Source organism: Stegodyphus dumicola, chromosome 3 (assembly GCF_044657685.1).
Source record: "Stegodyphus dumicola isolate Sdum_Otavi_A_Nest chromosome 3, ASM4465768v1".
NCBI classification, from domain to species: domain Eukaryota; kingdom Metazoa; phylum Arthropoda; class Arachnida; order Araneae; family Eresidae; genus Stegodyphus; species Stegodyphus dumicola.
In genome coordinates this window covers 271,572,654-271,597,904 of record NC_140770.1, presented here as the reverse complement: position 1 = coordinate 271,597,904, position 25,251 = coordinate 271,572,654, and the positions used below count along the sequence as shown (strand labels likewise).

Below are 25,251 nucleotides of genomic sequence, written 5' to 3'. Positions count from 1 at the left end.
AGCATTGTAGCCAACCTAGCAGTGCAGATTATTGTAATGTCCCATTACTTCTCTACGTAATTTGCGGAGCACTGTAGATTATGCAGTAAGTATTGTAGGCATTCTAGCACTGTAGATTATTGTAATGTCCCATCACTTCGAAAAGTAAGTTCCGAAGCAGTGCAGATTATGCCGTAAGCATTATAGCCACTATAGCACTGTAGAGTATTCAGTAATGTATCTAGTACGAAACCTCTTCGCAGCAGGTCAAGCATATATCGCCTTGAGTCGTGTGAAATCATTAGATGGACTGCTCGAAACTCACTAGAATGGTTCCTTGCAATAATGAAACATTACAAGAGATAGAAAGAGTGAGAAATTATAGACCACCACCAGCTAAAACATTAGAAACGAAATAATGTTAATAAAAAAATAAATTAAATAATAAAGTAAAATTTTTCTTTGATGACCCAAGCAGGAATTGACTTAATTTTTTTTTATGTTACTTTTTGTTAAAAAAAATTAATTATTCACGTGAAAGTGGATTTTCGGAGCGATTTCAGACTTTCTTCTATCTACTTGTATTAAATATCTTGCACATCAACAGTATCTGTAATTACAATTTTCTTTATTTAGATGCACTGCAGTGGATCCATCATCCACGATCTTTACATATTGACAAATGCTGATTGCGTCGACTACATTTTCAAAGAAAGAAAAAAAGATACCCCAATCACTGTTCATTTAGGTAAGAAATTCTTTTACATACATATGTAGAGTCATTGCAAATTCAACTGCACCTTTGCCTTGAATTAAATCCGAGTCTTTCAGCTGCGAATTGTGAGTACTCATTGCTGCACCACAAGTACCTCGTATAAATGAGGAAAATATCTCTAATTCCTTCTCCCTTCTCCACCATTCAAACAACGACTAGCTAGAATAAGTAACAGCATGAGGGCCAATCGACCTGATAAGAGTTTATCGTTATACGTGGATACTTTTAGTGTGGGTCAGGAGGACAAGGATACAGGTTTGAATGTGGGAGTTCTTCAAGCCGTCAATAAGTTTGGCGACAGCTTCAGAAACCTTCTCATCAGTTCATTGTTCGAAAGCAGAAACTTTCTCTTCGATTTGTTGTTGAACGGAAGATACTCTTTTTCTTTAATTTGTTGTTCGGTAGCAGATTTTTTTTTATTACAGCAGAAATGTCTCGTTTCATTTCCTCCTGAGATGCTTCAATCTTTTTCTTGGCCCATTTTCATCTCTTCATCCACAGACTTGACAGCGCCTTCTATTTTCTTGAAGTGCATCAAAGGCAATCACCGCTTGTCTTAGTGCTCCTTCCTCCATCGCTCTTGTCAGCGGAATTCATTCCTAACCTGACACCCAAAACTGTTACGTGCGTAGGAGTTAGTAATGGATTGAATGTATACAGAATTGAAGACAGTTTGGTAAAATTTATTTTCCCAAAAGAAGTATGTAACAATTCTGTAACTTCCATAAATGTACTCCTGCAGCTCTTCTTATTATGACACAGCATAGTCAGTAGTTACCACTTCAAACTACTAAGAACGTTAAACACGAACCAAAACGCAACTAAAGAGCAAAGCTTGGACGGAGATCTTTCAATACTCTAAAGTTAATTTTGAAATAAACAACTTAGAACTGATGCTCTTCCCGGTCTTACATGATTTTCTCCCGGCCACCGAAGAATTTCGAGTACGGAAGGTATATTCTGGTTTAAATACACATAAAGGCTGGATATCGTTACAGTTACCTACAGGGATCAATTAAAATCATTTAGTTACAGTACTACACTTTTACAGAGACCGGATCAAAATGTCACCAAATGATTGCCAAGTTTGGAAGATTTGTTGATTTCTTATCAAATTTGACGACAAAAATGAGTCGCGAAAACCATTGCTTACCGACTTGTAGAGACATTAGGTATTTTGAAGCAAGAGTACATAAAAAATGAGGACACGAACCTCGCCAGGACATGAATCTCGGACCTCTCGAATACGCGCAGTGTGTGCTGACCATTACACCACGAAGGCATGCTAAGAAGGCGGGAGTAATACTTTATATACTTCCCCTTTTAAGGGCGACTAGGGATTAGAGGGCCCAATCGCCAAATCTTGGTGGTGAAGAATGATTATCCACCAGCCTTTTTAATTCGGGCACTACTGTAGAGACATTAAGTATTTTTGAAGCTGGTCACATGAAAAATGAGCAATGCCTTCGCCGGTACTCGAACCTCGGACCTCTCGAATACGCGCCGAGTTTGCTGACCATTACATTACGAAGGCATACTAAGAAGGCGGGTGTAATACCTTACAGACTTGTCCCTGTAGTCCTATTCCTCCGGCGAAGCTTTGCTTTCTTAAACGTTCATGTTACGTTACAAAAAATTCGTAGTAATGATTTCTTAATCTGAAGTATACCTGACGCATTTTTTTCATAAGAAGTTAACTATGCGGAAAGCAATGTCGCCATTCGCGTAATGTATTAGCCCTCGCGTTCGGCAAAGATTTATTGTATTTTAAAGCTATATTACTGTTTTTAATAATAAACATTATTATATTGTCATATATGTTGTTGCGTGCGTACGGGTTCGTAATCGATTGAATGCACACTGGTCCGATGAGAGGTTAAGAAAACTTGTTTTTATCAAAATAAATACTTCAAATTTCTGGAATTTTCCCCAGACATATTCGTAAAGGTGTCCACAGTGTGCCCCAGTACAATCACTAGTTATGCTTCAAACTACTAACAACTATAAGTCAAAGAAAAGAGAAAGAACTAATATAAAGTCGGATATATCTCAATTCACGTGAAACTAACAAATCGCAAAAACAATAAATAAGTAACCAAGAGCAGAAGCTCTTTCATCGGCCTTAAATACTTTTCAATCTGCCGCAGAGATATTTATAGTATTTGCCGTTTCTCGAAATTACGAGAAAGCAATACCAGGGTTGAATTACGGTTACAGGTAACATAGTGGTTCTTTTATTCAATTTCAATACATATTAGGGTGATACAAAGACCAGACCAAAATGTCGCCAAGTGGTCGCCAAAGTCGGAAACTTTTGGCGATTTCTCACCAAATTAACGAGATACCCATTTACTCAATTTTAAATGCACTTTCTATGTAATTGCCAACTTCCTCCTGTGTTTCTTGATCAAAAAGTGCATTTTCAGTAAAAACAGTGAGAAAAGTAAGTACTCATTTGCTCGCAAATTTCTTCATCCTTATGTATAAGAGTATTCTGAGCATGTATGGTACCTATTTTATTAGGTGTGGCTCTGATGGCTTTGGCGAGAGACCAAACTGCGTTAGGTTGATGGTTGATGTTGGCAATATTAAAATTCCATTTATAATTGCTATAGTTATGAATGAGAAGCCTGATTTCTTTATTAATTTTATTGAGTTCCCTCTTGTCACAAGGGTCAAGGTAGCTCTGATAGCTTTTTATGATCCTATTTCTTTGCTTAATTTTGGTGCTGATGTTGTCTGGTAAGGAATGATGAGCAGAGATATTCCTGAATTTAGTAGAATATTTAATAGCATCTTGGATATCTTGAGTAATGTTATGTATATTATTATCAATTGTAGTAGTGCTACAGTTATTTTCTAGGATCGGATTCTTTTGATGAAGATAGTTTCTATAGTAATTCCAGTTGATAAGTATGTTGCTTGGAGGAAGATTAATAGGATAGTTGTGCATTGTAAAGGTGATAGGAAGATGATCAGAATCCACATCGTTGATGACATGTAGGTGAGGTGAAATGTTACAATTTTTGATGAGTAAAATATCAAGAATGACTCTGGTGCTATTAGTCGCTGTATGCATAGGTTCATCTGAGGCAAACAAGTTGATAGCATACCGAGAGATGTAGTAGAGAAGTGCATTGCCATTAGGATTTGTGTTTCTTCAGTTTCAGCAGGCATGCTTTGCATTTAAGTCTCCCATGACGAGCGTAGGATAAAGGTGATTGAGTAATTGATTAATTTAGTAGTGAGGAGAGAATTTCTGGATGGATTATAAGCAAATATGATACGCATATGTTTGCTATGAGTACGACTGCTGTAGATAAGGGTACCAGTGGCCTCTAAATTGCCTGCATTGATCAGAGGATACTGCGAGTGTTGAGTATGCATTTTAATAATTATAGGAGTACCACCTCCACTATTGTGGGATCTGTCAGTGTGTATAATGTTGTAGTTGGCAATTTTGAATTTTGCTGATGCATTTAGATGCGTTTCGTTAATACACATAATACCACTAAGATTGCTAAGTAGAAAGTTTTGAAGTTGATCCTTTTGTTTTTTAATACCATTAGCGTTGAAAAAGGCGACTCTAGTGAAGGACCGAGAGACACGAGTTGGTTAAATGGGTAGTCGGTGGTTTATTGAATGGATTCATTGGCAAAGAATTCTTAACTTTGAAGCCAGCCTCCTTTTTTTTTCAATGCTAGTTTTTGCGTTATTGAAATTCTGTAAGAACTGCTTTGATGTTTCGGTAGAAGCTTTATCCAGTTGATTACATCATTGTAGTTTTGGGTTTCTTTTTGCTTATTAGAAGTTACGCCAGCGGATTTGTTTGCAGGATTTTTATCAAGATGAGCTGTAGTAGCATTGGCAGTTGGGTTTGTATTGATATTAGAAGCATTTGGTTGAGGGACGGTCCACGTTTGCCGATTGGCGGGAAATCGTTGTGTCCATGCATTCTGATTTATTGGTAGTATTATCAGGTTCAGTGTTTCTCCTTACTTGCTTTGGGAACATTCAAGAACCTGACTCGGAACAGGGAGCTTACTAAAGCTATGTTCAATAAATGTGGGGAGTAGACAAGATACACAGGAAGGGTATACGAAACCCTTTATTTTTCACTCTTTACAATGATTTCCGGACTTCGGAATACAGAGATCAACCACTTGTGGTCTGAACGTAAGAATATAAAAATATTAACTAAACTCTAACTTAACTTTGGAGTAACAAACAAGGGCCTCCGAGAAGATTGGCCGTATATTAACAGGGAGCCGTATGTAGTACAGAGAACTGTTAACACTACAATACGTTTAAAATTATCAAGAGGATTAAACCTCTGGCCTTGAAGGCAACCAGCAACCGAGTAAAACTGCTAAGGCAAGCGGCCTGCTTCTACTAACTCCTTCCTCTCTCTTGCTTGGCAAAAAGCCACAACTTAAGTACTTGGCGTTCGCCAGACAAATTTGCATAAATAAGTTAAAGCTTTTAATTCTGGCCGGAAGTAGAAAATAAGAAGTGATAGTAAAGATTTAAAATTAAATAAACGTGAGTAAAACTTAAGATCCTTACAGTATCTGTTGCTCATTCCCATTGCAGTTTGCACTTTTTTGCTTTTTATCTTCTTTCTTTAGAGTACATTGATAGGAGAAGTGATTTTGTCCTCATTTAAGGCATCTTGCCGGGTTATCGCATGACTCTTGATTGTGACCAAATCTTTGACAGCGAAAGCATTGTCCATAGGTACATACTTTTTAATTTCAACACGAAGTCCACAGAGTAACTTCTACGGTAAAGATAGATAAAGGGATGATTTCACCATCAACAAATCGGCGCATTTGGCGGATATTTGAGTGAGAGATATTAAGTTTCTTTAATTCTTCGTCAATTTCTTCTATTTCGACAAGTAGTGCTTCTATTTCTTAGCAATCATATATAATATCAGTATGATTGCTAGATAGAAGATCATCAGGAACTCAGGATCATCATTATCCAAGAGCCAGGCATTCCTGCGTTCATTCTACGATCTTCATTGACTATTCGTGAGTATATTTTGGCATATTGTGACTCTTTGGCATGATACTTCATATCACGTGATTACTTTGCATTCATTATGGGAAGGAGCATGCGAATTACTGCTTTGATAGTAAATTCGTTTTGAAGCTTGTATGTATGAAAAGGAACTTTGGTGTCTTTTAGATGGCGTTGAGCAGTACAGAAATCTTCTTCAGATTAAAGTCTAATGTGAATTTCTCAATAATCGAAGGTATCTTATTTCTTTTAGGTATTTGTGGATTTGGTTTGATGGCAGAGTTTCTTTTGCTAGGAGTAGCAGCTTTGCTTTGAGTTTTATTTTTGGTTTATGTGGTAGGCTAGTTGATTGAGCTTTCGTTATCATTTAAAGATACGTTATCCTCCACAGTGGGTGCTGTATTTAAGTAATCTTCTAACTGCAGTTGTTCAAATTGGTTAGAGGTATTGAGATAGCTGGGATAGTTTGGCGATGGGTGGATCTTAATTGGCGATTTGTCGTCCAGATTTTTTTAACAGATTTTTTAATGGGTATTGTGTTCCATTTGTCACTAGTGATTGGAGTTAGCTTAGGAAATTCGGTGTCGTGATTTGAGTGTGTAGCATTAGCAAGAATGTTTGCTGTACTGGCAGAAATTGAGGTATGTGTAGCAGTGGAATGAGCATTTTCATACTCATCAAGGAAGTCATCCTTGATAGTGGCGAACCATTCGGGTGTTTTTTTTTTTTTTTTTTTTTTGTTTTTGAGAGGCGATCTTTGCCTCGTCGAAGCATAATGAATGTGAAGTAATCACGTAGTATCATGCTGGAGAGTCACAATAAATCAATGAAGATCGTAGAATGAAAGCAAAAATGCCTGGCGCTTGGATAATGATGATTCATTGTTCCTGATGATCTTGAAGTACTCTAGGTTAGGGGGAGCAGCATCCTGCGCAGTTAGGCCTAGCAAGCCCGATTCAGTATAATCTTCAATATGCTCAAAAATCATAAAATAAAATAATTGGCATAAAATAAATTCTTCTTGTGATACGTACAGAACACAAAAACACTCACAGAACAGCACAAAATTTCATGTTTAACCGCACAATAACCAAAAATAAGCACAAAATTCGAGAGCTCCAAATCCACGCTACATCAATGGCGCCGGGCATGCGCAGTTCCTGATAGAAGCCGACGTAAGAAAAGTGACAGTAAAGCAAAAATAATAAAAAAAAAACTGGTTAATAAATATAAACTCTAAAAAAGTTCTAAGTTGTAGCTAAAATGGCCCGCAGAAATAAGAGAATCTGCATTAGATTTAATTCTTGTACTGGTTAAGAGAATAAATTTCATCTTTCATGCCCAGTGAGTAAGTGTTGCTAAATTAAAATTTTTCAGGTCTGACGGATATTGAGAGCAGACTTTATGAGGAAGTGATTGATGTCAAGAAATTGTATATTCACGAAAAACACCGCAACGACGGGAATTATGATTATGATATCGCTCTCCTGAAGTTAGGGAGATCCATTGTATACAATGACTTTGTAAGGCCTATCTGTCTGCCCCCAACAAGTATGTATAATCCTATTCTTATGTAGTGTTGTATTCTATTCTTATGCATACATGTATTAATGCATACAATTTATAATAGCATTTCTTTGGCAGTTTTCTTGAATCAATCGATCTCTAAAAAGCTTTCTTCTAAGAAAAAACATTCAGAATCTGAATAAGTAACAAACTTAAGAGAGCAGTAAATTTAATAGTCACTAAATAGACAAATAATTAAACTGAGGATTTTCAACAATAGATTGCTAAAGTTAATTATTTTCGATTCGACAATGCGATATTTACTATCAGTCGATTATAATCTCGTTTGTGCTATGTCTAGAGCTTAATTTCTAAAATTAGAAACACCAGAGTCCTAAAGAAATTCGTCAGAAAAAGTGCTGAAATCTTTCAGATTTGATATTACGCCCAAAGGGGCATTTTTGTTTCATTTACACATACTACGCGTTTCGGGAGTAATTGCTTTTGGGCTTAAAATATTTAAAAACGGCATATCTTTAGAATTTTCGATAGACAGTATCGCCCGCTGGAGGTAAATTTTATTCCGCACAGTTTACATTGAAATCATTGAGTTTCTTAATCAAAAGTTCGCAAAAGCTTAAAAAATATGAGCCAGATAATAAAACAAATTCGAAATTCAAGATTCGGGCTTCCAGGTGAACATGTCCGCGTGGAAGACTACATTTTTCAGAATTTGACGGCTCTAGGTATCGTTGTTTTTTCACAATGTGAGAAACATACGTACTACATTAATGCAGATTCTTCCTTATTTAATGTCCTTAAATATAAAAGGGCGATAATATTTCATGGCCACAATTTGAAAAGTAATATAGCGGTATATAGTGATTCGATTTAAAATGCCGTTTTGAGACTAATAGCCTTTCTGCACTAACGCTCCTTTGAGCTAATAAATAAAATAATTAATAATTAAAATTAAAATTGAATAAAATATAAACAGGCAAATAAAATTTTTATAAATTATTGAATTAATGAGAAATAATTGAATAACAAAATAAAATACTGTACTTCGACATGTTTGGGATTCCGGCTAGAATTACTGTTTCACAAACTAAAATGTTGCTTAAATGAGTTCCGGCTGAATTTAAAACCTGAACATGCAGCATAATGTATTATTTCAGAGGATGAAAGAAACAAAGACCATTACTTTTCAGGCGCACCAATGAAAAAGAATAAACCGTTAAAGCTTCTCTGCTGAGAATAGAGAGAATGCTAGAAACAATGTGAGAGTACAGAAGGAAGTTTTAATGGAGATATGTTGATATCAAAACGAAAAGTCCACCACTTTTAGGTCACGATGTTTTGCCTTTATGATTCTAACCCGCAAGTAGACTGTGTCAGGAAAATAAGGATCGATTTTTAATGTTTATTTATTATCAAAATAAAATTTTTGAAATACAAATTATTTTCTGCTGAAATTATTGTTCGATTATTTAAAAGAAGTGCGAGGACTTCTGTGTGCACCAGCTAGAATTACGATCTACGCTAACCTGCATTGAGTATGCAACACTAAGAAGGTGTGGTCCGAAAATTGTGCAAATTTCAGGGTAGACGCACGTCATTAGGTTATGGTAATGATGTGAAATGCGAAGCTCTCCAGCGCCTGTTGAAGAAGATATAAGGGAAAGAACCTACAGAATGTTAAATTTTCGTGCCGTTATTTCTGCTAAGGAAATCATCGTAGAAAATTTGTTCTTATCTGAACGCGTGTAATAGCAGATAATGCCAGCCGTCAGTTTAGATGAACTCTCTTCGCAGAAAACTGGAACCCGTGCGGGAACGCTATTCCGGAGTAACAGGTTGGCTATTTTCTAACGAAATGGTAGCCGTCGTCAACGGAGGCAATTTCAGCAGACAGACGATTTTACGAGAATCATGGTGATCGGATTGAGAAGGGCAGGTTGGTACATGCAACAAATATCAGCTGACACACACCTGGATGCGTCCACAGCGCACCAGCTGTGGCGACGATGGCTGGAACAAGGAATGTTGCAAGATCAAGGTGTGCCGGTACAGCCAGGACGACGTTAACACGCCTGGATCGACGCATCCGCCGAGTTCCACAGTTGCTGCCGAATTGGATCTGTCTCCACATCGATGCCATATTCGTACATGTCGACTAGCATTGGAGAAACAGAAGCGTGACGCATCTGAGAACATCACCCTGTGCCATTCCGTCGTCCACATTGCTCGCGCCCGGAACCGTTGCATACACCCGTAAACCACTTCTTTCACCAAGCGGAAGGAACACCCGTAAACCACTTTTACATCTATTCTGTAGCATGTTCAAGACACCCTGGATGTCCCATATTGAATATTTACCATCGATTGGTGGCTAATTGCGCCCGTGAAGCGTATGCAATGCTGCCGGGCGCGAGCGATGTGGACGTAGGAATGGCACAGGGTCATGTTATCAGATGAGTCACGCTTCTGTTTCTCCAATGATAGTCACTACTTACGAATATGGCATCGATGTGGAGACAGATCCAATTCGGCAGCAACTGTGGAACGCCCCACTGCGCGACAATATGGCATCACGGTTTGGAGTGCAATTGCGTAAGACTCCTGGTCACTCCTGGTCACAGTTCGTATTCAGGGCATTATGGTGGCCCAACGATACGTGGATGATGTGCTGCGGCCGGTGACACTCACTTCGGGAAATGCCCAGTGCCCTTTATCCGGCAGGATAAGGCTCGATCACACACTGCTCGTATTATCCAAGCTCGCATAAGGTGTACAGATGCTTCCCTGGCCACAGTTCGAACTTATTTAAAATATTCCAGAACTATTTTTCCAATAGAAAGAGCATAATAATAACCAACAGCAGAACCATCGAGAGAAACCGAAAAAGATTCCGTCCGTAAGGCTCTTGTCTTAGATCTGCGTTCTGGAATATAGCATTTAACAAAATAGTTCAACATCACTGCCCAGACCACACAGAGTGCGTTGCATTTGCTGATGATGCAGCCTTTGTAATCAGTGGACGCTCTAAACAAGTATTAGAGGCCAATGTTAATACCACTTTGAAAATTTCAACGAACTTTGCAAGCACCAAAAACTAACAATATCTCATGAAAAATCTCAATCCGTGATATTTCATATGCCTTGTCAAAAAATAACCAGATTACCGAAATTCCACATTGACAACAACAAAATCAAAATAGTCAAATCCTTAAGATATCTTGGGATTACAATAGATAATAAACTTAACTTCACTGAGCATCTACAGCAAATTGAGAAGAAAATCTCAAGTATAGCTAACAACCTGAAACAAATGCAAGCTATCGGATGAGGCTTAAACTCCAAGATACAAAAGCTGTTGTATAACACTGATATAGGAAACATAGCACTGTATTGTGCAGCGATATGGGCATCACCTGTTGAATATGTGATACTTCGGCCTGTGCGTGCCCATGACAGATTGAACTGATTACGTAAGTTTTAACCGCGCGCTCAACGATTTATGATGTAATCAGTGTTCTATTTTTAGTTTAGTTTATTTTTGAATGCCTTAGAAAATGGATGCGTAGTTTTTGATCACTTGTAATAACCATAACCTCTCTTTTATAACTTGTGTACAAATTAAAGTTTTAAAAAGCTGAACCTGTGCGTGTTTTTTGGATATACCTGAATGAAGAACCCGGTGATTCAGGTAAGTGCTATATTGCTTATCTACTGTTGGAATGCTTTACGCATTGATTAATATTGTCTATTGAATTGAGGCAATATTAATTTTGGCATCCCGTGCCGAGACAAAAGCGAATTAAACGCAGACTGATATTAATGATTTTATGTATTTTAAATTTGAAAAGCACTAATTGAATTCTTTAAGATTTTACATGTTATATGCTCGATTCAGTAAACATGTCAGTAGAAGATATTACTAAAGAAAAGGAGAGGTGGTTTGAGAACATCCATTACCAGAATTCTTAAGAAAATAGAATTAGAACTAGATAAGTCTTCTGTTGATATAAATTTGTTAGAAGAAGACTTAGAACTCTTAAACGATAAGTTTCAATCCCTTAAGATAGCTGATTCTGAAATCGAAAGTACTTTGAAACCAGAAGAATCTAATTCTCAAATAGTTAATGATTCATCGAAACGGAACTTTAAGCTTCCTAAAATAGAATTTAAGTTGTTCGGCTGTGATATCAAAGAATGGTTGTCATTTTGGGCACAATATGAGAAGATACACAACGATAATGAAATCGCGAAGGAGGATAAATATCAGTATTTATTAAAAGCTACATTAAAGGGTTCTAGAGCGCGAGAACTTGTTAATTCATTTCCGGCCACAACTGATAGTTTGGAAACGTAATAGAGCGTTTAAAGGCGAGAGTTGGCCGAACTGACATGTTAATTGAAGTCTATATTAGAGAAGTTCTTTCATTGATGATGAATAATGCAATCGGTAAAGGCCCTAAAATGCCTCTTTTTAAACTTTACAATAAGAATGAAACTTATTTAAGTCTTTAAATATGTTAGGTGTTTCCAGCGCAAATTATTCTTCAATATTGTATCCGTTGATTGAATCTTGTTTGCCTGTCGACATATTGACAGTTTGGGAAAGAAATTTGAATTCCATATCCCTAACATCTAAAGAAGAAACTGTTGATAAGTTAGATAACCTAATGAAATTTTTATGTCACGAGATTGAAAGCGAAGAGAAAGTGCGTCTAGCATGGATCGGATTTAACCATGAAACCGATATCGAAAGCAAAATTATTTCACCCGCGTCAGCACGACGGGAAGGATTTACTCCGACAGCTGCAGAGTTATGTAACGCTTCGGATATTAAAAAGGAAACTTGTGCATTTTGTAACAAAGCACATATGAGTAGACAATGTAGGTATGCTGATAATTTGCCTTATGAAGAGAAAAAAACAAATGTTGTTAAAAAGGGGTACATGTTTCAGATGTTTAACAATAAGAAAGCATATTTCCCGATTTTGTAAAATGAAAGTACCACCATGTGAGATTTTCGGTAAGGGTCATTTTAAATTAATGTGTACAGAAAAATGTAATCCTGAAAATTCGAATCGATCGCTACAGGTTGAAGAGAAACAAATCAAAAGTAAGGACTTCGCTCTATCTAACAAAACAGCTACTCGTAAAGTTCTCTTGCAAACACTTAATTTTCGTCTTAGAAATAAGAATAAAACGAAATACATAAGGGGACTAATTGACTCAGGTAGCAGTAAATCTTACTTGTCAAATTTTGCAATAATGGAAATGGGATATGAATGTATTGGTGAAGAAATTTTAACACATAGTTCGTTCAGCGATATAGAAACTACGGAAACGCATAAGAGATACTTAATTCCCCTTAGTGACTTTTCGGATAATTATCGATGTAATTTCGAGGTGTTAAATCAAGAAAAAATTTGTTCCGAAGTCCCAAAAATACCGCGTGGTAAATTTATGATTGAAGTTAAGAAATGTAAAGTTTTGCTGTCTGATTTGAATGATAAAATAGATCTGTAGTATCAATTCTCTCCTGACGAGATTCATGGACTCGTAGGGGCTCATGTCGTAGGTAAACTGTATACCGGAAACATAAAACAGTTAGACTCAGGTATAGTCTTGATGGAAACGCGGTTTGGATGGACAATAATGGGTAAGACTGATACGATCGAAACTTCAGATAGTATAAATAGCGTTATGTCGCTACATGTAAACGATGCAAAAATTTCAGACTTATGGCGACTTGATGCACTTGGAATTTTAGACCCTGGAGAGAAAAGAAGTCGACAAGAGCTTGAGATGGCAGCTGAAGAACATTTTAACAGAAGTGTAAAATTAGCCGTCGATGGAAGGTACGTTGTAAGTCTCCCGTGGATACAAGATCATCCTCCTTTGTCCACCTTGCAAAAATGTTGCAGAACGAAGGCTAAAGGGCTGCGTTAAATCACTGAAGAGGAATGGAAACTTAGAAGCATACGAAGAAGTGTTTAGAGAGTGGCTTCAAGAAGGCGTTATTGAAGAAGTTAAGAATTCCTGTAAAGAAGAAAGTGAACACTTCTTACCTCACAGGGCTGTAGTGAAAGAAAATTCCACTACAAGAGTTCAACCGGTCTTTGATGGATCGGCCAGAGAAAAGAACTCACCTTCTATCAACGACTGCCTGGAAAAGGGTCCCAACACCGTCGAGGTCATTCCGGCCATCATGAATCGTTTTAGATTAAAGAAAATAGGCGTTGTTGCGGACATTCGTAGAGCCTTCCTACACCTATAGTCAGTCCAAGTCCACGAAATTACTCGTAGCAAGGAGCGCAAGATTACGCCTATCTTTGGCAACAGCCTTGAGCACCTTAAACCCCTATCACATACGCTATTGCCGGAACACCACGTCGAAAGAAACATTTCTTGGAACTGCGGTTCAACGAAAACGGGTTAACATCTTAACTTGGCAAACTGACTTGAAAGCCAAACAGGAATCCGTTATCGATCAGATTGGCGAAAGAGAAGTTTGCTTTCAAATTTCATGCATATTAAAAATATATTTTGTAATTAATTTAATAGTGTTGGCTTAATACCTTGTCAAAATGACATGTGTGTTTTACATTAACTGTTACATTTAAATTGTATATTTTTTTTTACTCCGATTCTTGTAATTATCTGTTGTAGTATATATTTTTGCAAATCCTTTTACATAGTACATTCGCGATTTGTCATTATTTCTGATTTTATTAGTATAAACAATATTTTTGTATCCATATATATATTTAATTACTTTTATGTTCACAATATAATGTGATTTACTGATATATGTTTTGTGATGAGTGAAAAATGTTTATTTTATCTCCCAAATGTTAAATATTTCGTAAAAGCTACTTGCTCAGTTTTTTTTTTTTTTTTTTGTTGTTGTTTAGTTTAAATTCCCAAGTAAATTACAAATGCAAAGGTTGTGTGCAGATGGGTGAATTTTAATGACTAGCCTAATGCGCAGAATGCGCTTCAATTATTTTTCAACTGTGTATTCCATATCCATGATAATTTGCAAAGAACTGATGACTACAGCTGCTGCCAATTACATGACCGTTATATGAATTAGAAGTAACTTCAAATCAACGTTTTGCCAATGTTCATTTTTGTATTCATATATATATATATATATATATATAGATCTAATAAGTCATATATTAACATACACATAGAGACAGAGATACGATGGTTTAGAATTTGTTGATGTATGTTTATTAGTATTAATGTAATGAATAAGATTCATATTAGGGCCTTTGTGGCGCAGTGGCTAGGGCATCGCGCAGCAGCACCACAGGTCCGGGGTTCGATCCCGGTTTGGGCAAGGTTGACTCAGCCTTTCATCCCTTGATTTCTATCCGTTGGGTCGATAAAATGAGTACCAACTTCGCTTGGGAACTAAACACTGGTGATCCTGCGACAGGTGACAGGTGACGGAAGACGCGAGCACTGTACCTCTACCATAGTGGTGAATCAGTTCAGCACCGCGCCCCCCAAGATCTAGAGCAACCAAAGAGGCCACACGAGAGCCGTGCACAGAGAGACGAAGCCCAACGTCGGATCCACCCAGGGCAGTTCAACGAACCAAAGGCCCATAGGGTACCCACACCCCGTCGCCCAGGCGTCAGATTTATTAAAGACCAAAGAAATATTTACATGGACAAACAAGGGCGTAGAGAGATACAATTGAGTAAAGTACATTAATAATATATCAAGGATTGTACAAATTTAACAATAAGAAGTAAAGATTACAAGATAAAGCAAGTTACAGGAAAAATGAGTACAGAACACAGAAGGCGTGTTATAAGTTAAGGGCATCACGATAAGACAGAATAGGCCTATTACTAGTTAATGACATCACGATAATACTAAATCTAAATCAAAATCAAATATATTAAATAGGCCAGAGTACATTAGGGAGGATACCATTTGTTCTGGGCATAAGCTTACGCACCCCGGGGCCCACAGTCAAGAAAGCAGATTTCGGAGCACTGCTCGCCCCTGGCCCACTAGGGCAATTGCGGAACTTAGTTTAGTTTAAGATTCATATTAATGAATGTATCTACAAATGTTTTTCATCATTCATAATAATAAATCCATAAATTTCCAATGTTTCAATATGTAGCATTTAGAATAAAATTATAGTTCTTAATGTGTTTATAATCTTTAGATTATAAACACATTAAGAACTATAAAACACATTAATAACATAACGATAATGCCATACAAATTTAATGTGTATCCTCATTATTGCATAATATATGTTTTAATAAATATACATAACCGCTGATTATGCAATTTGAATTTAAAAGCAGTAAAAGCAATTAGCAGAAAAGTAAAGTCGCGCATATGAAAACAGATTTTAAAAAAATATTCACATTAAATAGTAAAAAAAAAATATTATATTATATAACAATAACATTTCGTTTCACACGATCAGCACGAAATACAACGAATTAAGAAAACTTTTTGCGACGAAAAATTTGTAAACCAATCATCAGAAATAGCACGTCATCACCAATCTGAAATTTCCACGATTAATAAATTTAATGAATATATAAACATTTTTAAAATGACTTAGACAGTTATACTATAGTAAAACAACAATAAATATACGGCTTTTCCCGTGTTTCTTCAATTAAATCGCCTATTTTCACCGTTCAGGATCTCACAGTTGCAGCCATCCTTATATTGAAAATTACCCGTGATCCTTCAGAATCAGAACTTTCGTCTGATTAGTTGATCTCTGCGAACGAAACATTTTCGGAAAAGTTTCAAAGTGTTTCGCATAACCGGAACAACTCTTCCTCTGCTAGGCGAAACATTTTACGGACATCTCCCGTTTAATCCTTTGCGGCACAGGGTGTCCGGTCTGGACACACCTAAAAATTTCCTACTATACGCACAGAAAAATTGAATGAAAAAAGGATTTATGGGTTGGTATAGGTTACTCTGAACCTTCTTTATTTATAGTAGATGGCAGCTCAACACAAACCAGTCCATACATTTTAGCCATGTTTAGTTTTTTAAGACCCTCATTTTTCAAAGAAATCTTCCGATTTTTTTTTAGGGTATAAAAGGAATTGTTTGAAAAGAAATTTCTATGTTATTTTTTGGCTGTATGCTAATCTCCTTATTCTATATTAGTTTTAAACTTTTACCTTGAAATCTTGTCTAAAATCAAACGGCGAACCCTAGGTATGCCCAGACCGGGCTCACCGATCATCTAGGACAACGGAGAGTCTGTATTCTTTGTTTCTCCGCATCTCACCAGTCAGTTCATTGACAAGAATGCTCGTTTCAGCACTCTTTTCGAAGCTTTATTCCATCAGTGTACCACTTTGGGCACACCCACAGAATTAAAACGATAAGTACTATCTTCACAAAATTTTACTTGTGTACTCCTCTAGGCCTAGTTAGACTGACTACCTTTTTCTAAATCAAAACTCCGACTTTAAAAGGTAGCGTGCCGGGAAGGGTTAAACCAGTGCTACTAGAGTCTCGTTTCTCGGAAATGTCCCACAAAGCCGTACCAGTCGGCAGATATGATCGCCCCTTTACAGGTGACAGTGTAATTTAGCTTAGTTCCGCCTCCAGTTTTGATGAAGAGAACCCCGAGGAGGGGAACGGGTCCCAGAGTCTTCCCTCCCTACCAACAACCAATCGAAAGGACCTTCGACTCACCTCATATTTAGAGGACCCAATGCCGCCCGGACATATATTTACAAACATCTATGTCTTCTTCGGAGTTCGAACCGGGGCCAAAAGTTACCCAGGTACAAGAGGTGACAATCGTTCTTCTATAAATTACAGTTATGGATTTGGTGGATAGCGTATGACAATTAGGTAACTATGCAGGTTGAGTTCTATAGATTACCACTGACTTGCCTCAAGGAAGAAAGTTATGTATTTACTGTTGAAAATATCTTACTTGTGAGCTGAGGCAGCGAAGATATGCCGTGTGCTTTTTAATTCGCAGCCTCTTTCTTTTGCAGATTTATCTCCGGAGACCACTCTGTACAAACCTAATGAAACCGCCATTGTAACCGGTTGGGGTACAGATGTCAGAGAGGATGAAGGAATATATGTAGCTCTCGGAATGAGGCGATACGTGAAAGAAGTCAATCTTACTTTACAATCAAAAGAAAATTGTGTCGATTTTTTAAAAAAGAAGATTCGAAATATGAAATTCACGGAAAGAATGCTATGTACCCGTGGAGGTAAGCATTAAAAATTGAGGACGATAAAACAGACCTGATTGCTTATAAAAAATGCATTACTTAATTTTATTAATAAAAAAAAAAATCTGAAATGTTTCAGATTTTAAATTACATCTAAAGTGGCTTTTTTTTAATATTTGAGAGTTACCTTTATGTATTAAATGTCATATTCTCCGCACTTAAATCATAAAATTTAGTTCAAAAGCAATATCGCAAAATAATCTTAAATTGAGTATATCTTTAGAATTTTGCTGGAGAAAAATTCTTTTTTTCTGTACAACATTGCTATTGCTCGGTTTGGAATCCTTGAGTTTTTTAATCAAAAAATCGTTAAAGTTTCACAAAATATGAAATCGATAATAAAACAAATTCCAAATTTCAAATTTGGGCTTTCAGATGCCCAGATTCGCAGTAGGATTACGTCATTCAAAATTGGATGGCTGTAGGTACCGTTTTTTTATCACAATGCTAGAACACATACACATACATTTATGCAGATTCTTCATTATTAATTTATTTAAATATAGTACATGGAGATAATATTTGCTGGCAACAGTTTGAAAAGTGAAACGGACATGCAGAGTGGTTCGAAGGAAAAACGCAAAACGAAAACAGTAGTCTATCAGAGACAAAGCCCCTTTGGACTAATAAAAGCTCATCAGACAAGTTAATCGTCATAAAATTTTCAAAAAGTGTCTAAAAACGAATGTTAAACTAATGGTCATCCGAGCTAACTGTAATTTACCACTTCGCAGAATATCTTCCGGGTAACCCGTGGTATTTATTTACAGCATACAGAGATAGAAATAAATATCTAATACTGTACAACAAAAGTATGCATTAAAATATAAATATCTAAAATATGTACTTAAGCACTTGTATTATTTCCCATATTTGCTGCAGCTTCAAATTGCACCTCGTGGGTACTGGGAAGTTAAAGGAAAGAAAATTTATTTTTAGTATATTCTTTTTAAATAGGATAAGAATGCCGTAAAATAGGTTTAAGTATAACATCAGGTATCTAAATGTGGATCCTACATGACTTCCTTGCACTATCTATTAAATTATACAAATTTTTTTCTGCATTTAAACATATTCCTCGAATTGCATCACAGATATATTTCTCATTGAATCAATTCAATCTTCACTTCGCGGCAGGGAAAAATTACATAAATATTCAAAAGAGGTTCATTCAAAATTGTAAAAAACTTTAAACATCAAATATAGTTAAAAACAGTTGAAAAAGTAAATCTTAGAAATAAAATTAGAGTTTCTATCTAAAACCAAACAAATCGTCCAGCGGCAGAAAGAGAAAAATTTCGGTGCACGAAATCGAAAGTTAACATTTAGTCGAAAATTTAACAATTAATCAAAAGTTAACACTAAAGCTGGGGCACCAACTGACTTAATTCACTATTATATTAGATGTGTCAAGTGTAAATCAATGACGACCTCGTTAGGCCTAGTGACACTTTTAAATTGGTGATAATTCTACAGCTATTACATGCAGATTAACTAAAGGCTCAAATACCTTAACCGGAACATAGGAACAACATAATTCAACGAGTTTTAAAGCAAAAAATGTACAATTTGCTAACATACAAGAGTAAAAAAAAAAACTGACCTCACCCTAGCCGGGTAATAGAGTGAGTGGGATGCACACATATCTATAGATATACGTTTGGTGCAGGCGATTACAATAAAAAAGGGAGGTGCGTAGGGATTTCCTTATTGTGCATAACAAATTTATTTTAAGTTTGATACCTGTACTAACCGTCTCAATTTCCCCTCACATTTTTTCACCAGGATGTAAATTTCAAGTCAAGTAAAGTTCTTATTTAAACTGGTGCATCTTTGAGTTTATTCACAGTGTGTTTTCGCTAGCCAGCGCATGTTTCGTTGTTGTTTCGCTGTTACGCTAGTCAGCCTCTTGGCCATTCATATTATCATCACGCCTGTTAGGTTTTTGCGAGACAACTTGTTAGGCTTAATTTACGTTCTATCCAGCACTACTTATTTTAGATGTTTGACGAATTATATCCTCCGTTTTTAGTTTCACCGCAAGTTTGACGGTGCCATTATAACACTCGAAGATCGTGCTTTTCTGTTAACTATTTTAATTTAATTAAAGATTACTTTCATCCTTCTTCTGTGCTGGTATTTGTTCGAGCATGTGCGAGAATTTGCGAGGTTCATTGCAGGATCTAATTTTGTTTTACGTGGAAAAAGAGAAAATTACTCTACGTTTGCACAGCTAGATGCTACAGGATTTCAACGTTCTATGACCACTCGTTTTTGAGTTATGTGAGATACATACATATATACGTACATACAAATGTCACCAAAAAATTTTTCTGAATCCATTTTTAATCTATCTTACAATTCGTTTTGGAAAAAAGAGTCCTTTATTCTGTCGGTAGTTCTTTATTCCATAGGCAAAAACATTGTTTAGATGGATTACAGAGCGTTTAAAATGGATATTTTCGTTGAAATATGATAGTGAATGTATTTGCAATTACAATACGTACGTAGAAAAAAGTAGAAAGGAAAAAATATGAATGCCATATATCGTTGCTGATCTCCGAACGTTTACTTAAATTATGCACCTCAGGTCATTAGCATGATGAGCAAAGGAATCTTTGCGGCAATGATTTTACTTATTAATGTCTGAAAACGCATTATGACTTTTTATAACGAATATTTGTATCTACTTTAGAGAAAAGAAAAACTTAAGGTGAATAATAAAGTAATAATATTTTAAGAATATCAAAATAAAATCACCTTATACTCCGTTTATTAAAGAACAGTATAAAGAGAACTGTTGTGTTTCTAAGTAAATTCTTTATTCGTAATTTTTTTCTTTTAATTTCGCCTTCGCGATCGAGTACTTGAGACCGTTTATCTCTAGAAGTTCCATCCTAGGCGTTTGGTTTAGCTGCATGGTTGGATTTCGTAGGTTCCACCATGCGTAACTTGACTGTGAGCCAGTTTCACTTAGAAATTCCTATACGAAGGCATCCCTCACCTTAGGCAGATAATCCTTCCGTGCTTTGCCATGTTCGAATAACCTAACCTTCTTTGAATTTCGCATATTTGGTACAATGCTTTGCATCTTCTTAATGTTCGCCTATTCTGGTTTCTATTGCAGGTCTTTTCGGCAAAACTCTGAAATTTTTTCATCGACGTTTGTGCTACATTTAACCTCTAGCTGACCTTAATTAAAATTTTAATTTGGATCTTATTAATGCTTCTAAAATAGAATCTAAATAACGGTATAATATTGAAAAGAAAAACCTATGAAAAATAATAGTGATTAATCAGGTCTTAAAAATTAAAATTTTTCGTTTTCCGATTTTTGTTATAGAAATTAATCAAACATATTTTCGCAGTCCAGCCGTTCTAGAGTACAATTTTTTATAGCACCGATTAAAGTGCAGTATGATCGAAGGGGCAAGAACCATTTAATTTTCTGTCAAAAAAATACTAAAACTGGTTGGATGCGCCACCAAAGTCTCTAGATGTAAGTATATAAGCCTTACATCTAGAGACGTTGGTAGAGATATATCTGGGACGCTATGGGGAAGTCAATCGTGAATCGCCTTTCCTTTCCAGAACCCTCTAGAATCAGAATTGAAATCAGGAATCAGGATTGAAAACTCTAGAATCAGGATTGATTGATATACTGATGGAACCATGGATTGATAAACTGCCTCATTTCCTCGAAGCCACGCTGTGAGAGTTGTATGATTGTTAGAGTTCCTCTGTTAGCCTGTATTTAGTTTAGTCTGGTAGTCTCTGTTTTAGACCTTTCTGAGCCGATCAGTTTTATGCATGATCATGAGTGTGTACCAGAACTCTTGTATAGTATAGGAGTACACTACAACTACAATTATCCGAACTCTGATTATCCGAATCGGTTTTAGAATTTAAGGTAAAGAGAGAGGGAACAAACAGGAAAAGATGAGGATGACGAGTCATTTGAGGAATTTAGAAACATTTTTTTGAAAATTCGTGTATAATCAGAAGGTAATGCTGAGAATACAGCAGAATGGATCGTGTGTGAGTCGTCAGAACCTTGACTCAAATTCTAAATGTGAAAGTGTGAGAGTTGAAAGTGTGAGAGAAGAAAATGTCTAGGCAGAACCTAGGAACTTAATTGCGAAGTTGAAGCAACTCGATTATCAGCTAGTGAAGCGTTTGCCGGCCTTGAAACTGCGTTGAAGTGAATGGGGCGTCAACCTGAGTGTGACCACATGCAGCTTCGCACTGTAAGCGGATGCGCGACTCGGGGCTCGACGTAGAGAATTCTGCGAAGCTACTAGCTAGGATCTGTACCTAGGGAGTCTCGGCCGATTGAATGAACTTGGTGGTTCTGAAGGCCCCAGGAAATGTCACTGATTGGCCGACCTCGGGGTCTGGCATGTCCTAAGCGATTGGATCTGTAGCCGGGGGGTTGCCCCCCGGTTTGCTGGATAACGGCCCTCTGCGACGGGCTCGCCCATGCCACTGGCAGGAGTAATTGACGACCAGTGCTGCCTGGTGTCTTATCCAGGTGGTGCGCTGCTTCCCTGGAAGGGTAATAGTGGAGGTTACTGTGCCGAAAGGGGGAGTGGACTTGTACTGTGATTCAGTTCACGGAGCAGGGAATGCCCAAATCTTGCTTGCTTGCTTGGCTGCCCGAAAACGGATGAAGACTCTCAAACAACCTACTTTGACCGAGATGCTCAGCAAGCAGTGACTTTCAGCACTTGTAAGTACTGTACATGTTGGCTATATAACATGTAGGTAAAAGTGTTGCCTTTTCATTTTAATTGATTAAAACCTCCTTTTCTTTAAAAATAGCTTTTTTCTCCCATTTTCAACATACAGAAATTAATTAAAGGGTACGTAGACCTTTCCTTCGGAGAAACCCAATTACCCGAATTTTTGATTATCCGCATGGGTCCGGTCACAATATATTCAGATAATTGGAGTTCTACTGTATATGTTCTTTTGTTGTATTACAGTATTACATAATATTATGTTTATATAATATTTCATTAAACACTATTGATCATTTCTGGAGACAATTGACCAAATGAGAAAATTCTCTTCAATTTTGAGCACTAATTCGAATTTCATCCTGGGGGAGAGAATAGAGAAACATCGTGCAATTTTATAATTTTCTTTCGAACTGTTGAAGAAGATATTCTAACTTGGCATTCAAAAGTAATCTTTTCACGATGAGTCTGTTTAACGGAAATTTACAGCGTTTTGTCCATTTCGATAAAGGATTCCATTTCACTGATTCTTTCATAAATTAATGAATTTTCTAGCTTCTTATTATAAATAATAAAATATCTAACTGAGAGAAATTTCCTGCATTTAATATTTAAAATGTAGTTTCAGAGAGAGATCTCTAAAAATTACCTTGTTCTTCATTTTTTTAACTATCATTTATTTATTTATTTATTTATTTATTTTAGATGGAGAAGACGCTTGTGTAGGTCATAGTGGAACTCCTCTTGTGCAGCCACGATTCGATTCTGACGGCGACATTTACTGGACACAAGTTGGGATCGCCAGCTGGAGCTTCTGGCCGTGTGGCCGCGAAGGTTCTTACGGATTTTACACTCATGTACAGAATCTTGTTTCATGGATAAAAGAAACAATCGAACAAACAATAAATGAATAAAAAACCCTAATTTCAAATAAACTCGAAATTTTAGGCACTTTGCAGAAGATAAAGAATGATTACTTAAGTGTATTAAATAATTAAGGAATGCACGAACATTCACAGTTTTAAACAACTAAATAACAATTTTGAACAACTCGGATTATTGAAGATGATTTTGTGACACAGATTTCTGAACATGTGGGCTAAATGTAGCGAGCACATTCTTGTTGGGATAGGTTTAGAAGTGTTAGAATAAAAATAAATTCGCAGTTGCATTCTGCTTCAGTATTCGAATGTAGATTTAGACTATCATGCACGGAATTGATTCAAAGAACCGATTCACTTTACGGAGCTAACTTACTCCAGTTCTAGAAAGCAGAGTCGTAGTTCTTTTACAGTTTTCTCTTTCCAAATTAATTTTTCCAAAATCATAATCTGAAATATAAGTGAAGACAACAAATTAGTAAAACGAACATTACCAAAATATCAACGAAAATATTATTAAATATTGAAAACTGCTACATATTTCCTTTTTTAATTTCAGTAACACCAAATTAAGTATTAAATACTAAATTCAAATGCTGACAGCAAAACTGGCATAGCCAAGTTTTATAGGAATAGTAAATAATGTAAAAAATGAATTTAATCTTTATGCTGCATGTGCCATACTTTGGTATAACTTATATCTTTTTGTAACAATGTAAACAACAATTAATTAACGACAAAAAGTCATTTTCTCACTGAAAAATAAAGTAGAGATGAAACATTCATTTTTATTTAATGTTATGAATTATGTTATAAACAAAAATAATTAATGGTATGTCCTAAAATATGTTTCACTTAATGCCTATTTTAACATTAATTCTTCTGCTCGTTTATTCTGAGCATTTCCAACCAGTATGAAGGCCAGTTTGTAAGTTCTAAAAAGAAACCTTCATATGTTTGCTACCTGGGTAGCAGACTTGTTTTGCTATGCAGATTAGCAAAGTAAATGAAACATTTACTTACATTATGGACATAAAGGTGGATACCAGGAAGATAGATTTTTGTACATATTAGAAAATAATTTACGTAAGGATGCAAAGACCAAGGTACAATTATGAAGATTTTCATAACTGTGACATTTTGAACATGGGTTGATTCAAATAAAAGTATTGCCCTCATTATGAAGCGTTTCTCCAATAGTAAATGGTATTTAAATGACACCATTTGTTGTTATTCTATGCTCTTTGCAACAACAGTTATCAAATCCTTAATTATATGTAATAATCTGATAGATATGCATTTTTATATGACAGAAATTACACTTAATTTATAATATTTTCACAAGGTAGGATTACTTTATAATACAGAAAGATACATCAAATCTAGCTGAGTATATAGAGTAGAAATGTGCAAATTAAAACAAAATGAATGATTTTTTGTACTTCGTTTGATAATACTTTAATATCAAGAAATTATTTTCAAATACATCAATTAACCCATTGAACAGAGCCAAAGAGAAATATTTCGTTTAGCATCCTGATCATTTTTACAAAAACAGCATTCAATTAACATGCAGTTCTTCGTATTACATGAAAAGCATGAACAGGAAATATTTTGTTTGACTCCATTTTTAGACAAGCAGCTGTTTCCTGTTTTTAAAATTGGCCCATAATGCATTAGAACAAAAAGAATACCTTATAAATATACATACTGTGGTTTAAAATATTGTCTAAATATGTCATGCTTAAGTTTAACAGATATCAGAGAGAGAGAGAATTATTTTACTTAAATACAAGGAGAGGTACATAATTAGCAGCATGACCAAAAGCACATTTTTCTTTGAAACGGTTTAGAATGAAATATGAAAGCAAAATGTAAGATCTTCGTTTACTAAAATAATTTTTAAAGATAAAGAACCTAATATAAATCAAAGGATCTTTAAAAATACTATAGTTAAAAGCATAGGAACTAAGATTAATTTTCAGCTTCAAGTTAAATTCCCTTAAGGGGAAATTCATTCTTGCTTTGCAAAAATATTAGCTCGAAATTACAATAAAATTTTACAC

General features: G+C 35.9%; 1 protein-coding gene across 1 annotated transcript in view; it reads left to right on the top strand.

Moving 5' to 3' along the window:
- Positions 1–23,884, top strand: part of LOC118202522 (complement factor B-like) — a 115,012-nt gene extending 91,128 nt beyond the window's left edge. The window contains exons 14-17 of the mRNA XM_085814144.1: positions 616–727; positions 7,157–7,330; positions 17,320–17,544; positions 23,010–23,884. Of these exons, the coding sequence (XP_085670270.1) occupies positions 616–727; positions 7,157–7,330; positions 17,320–17,544; positions 23,010–23,218 (720 nt within the window). The 3' untranslated portion in view covers positions 23,219–23,884. The remainder of the gene's footprint in view (positions 1–615; positions 728–7,156; positions 7,331–17,319; positions 17,545–23,009) is intronic.
- Positions 23,885–25,251: the final 1,367 nt, after the last annotated feature.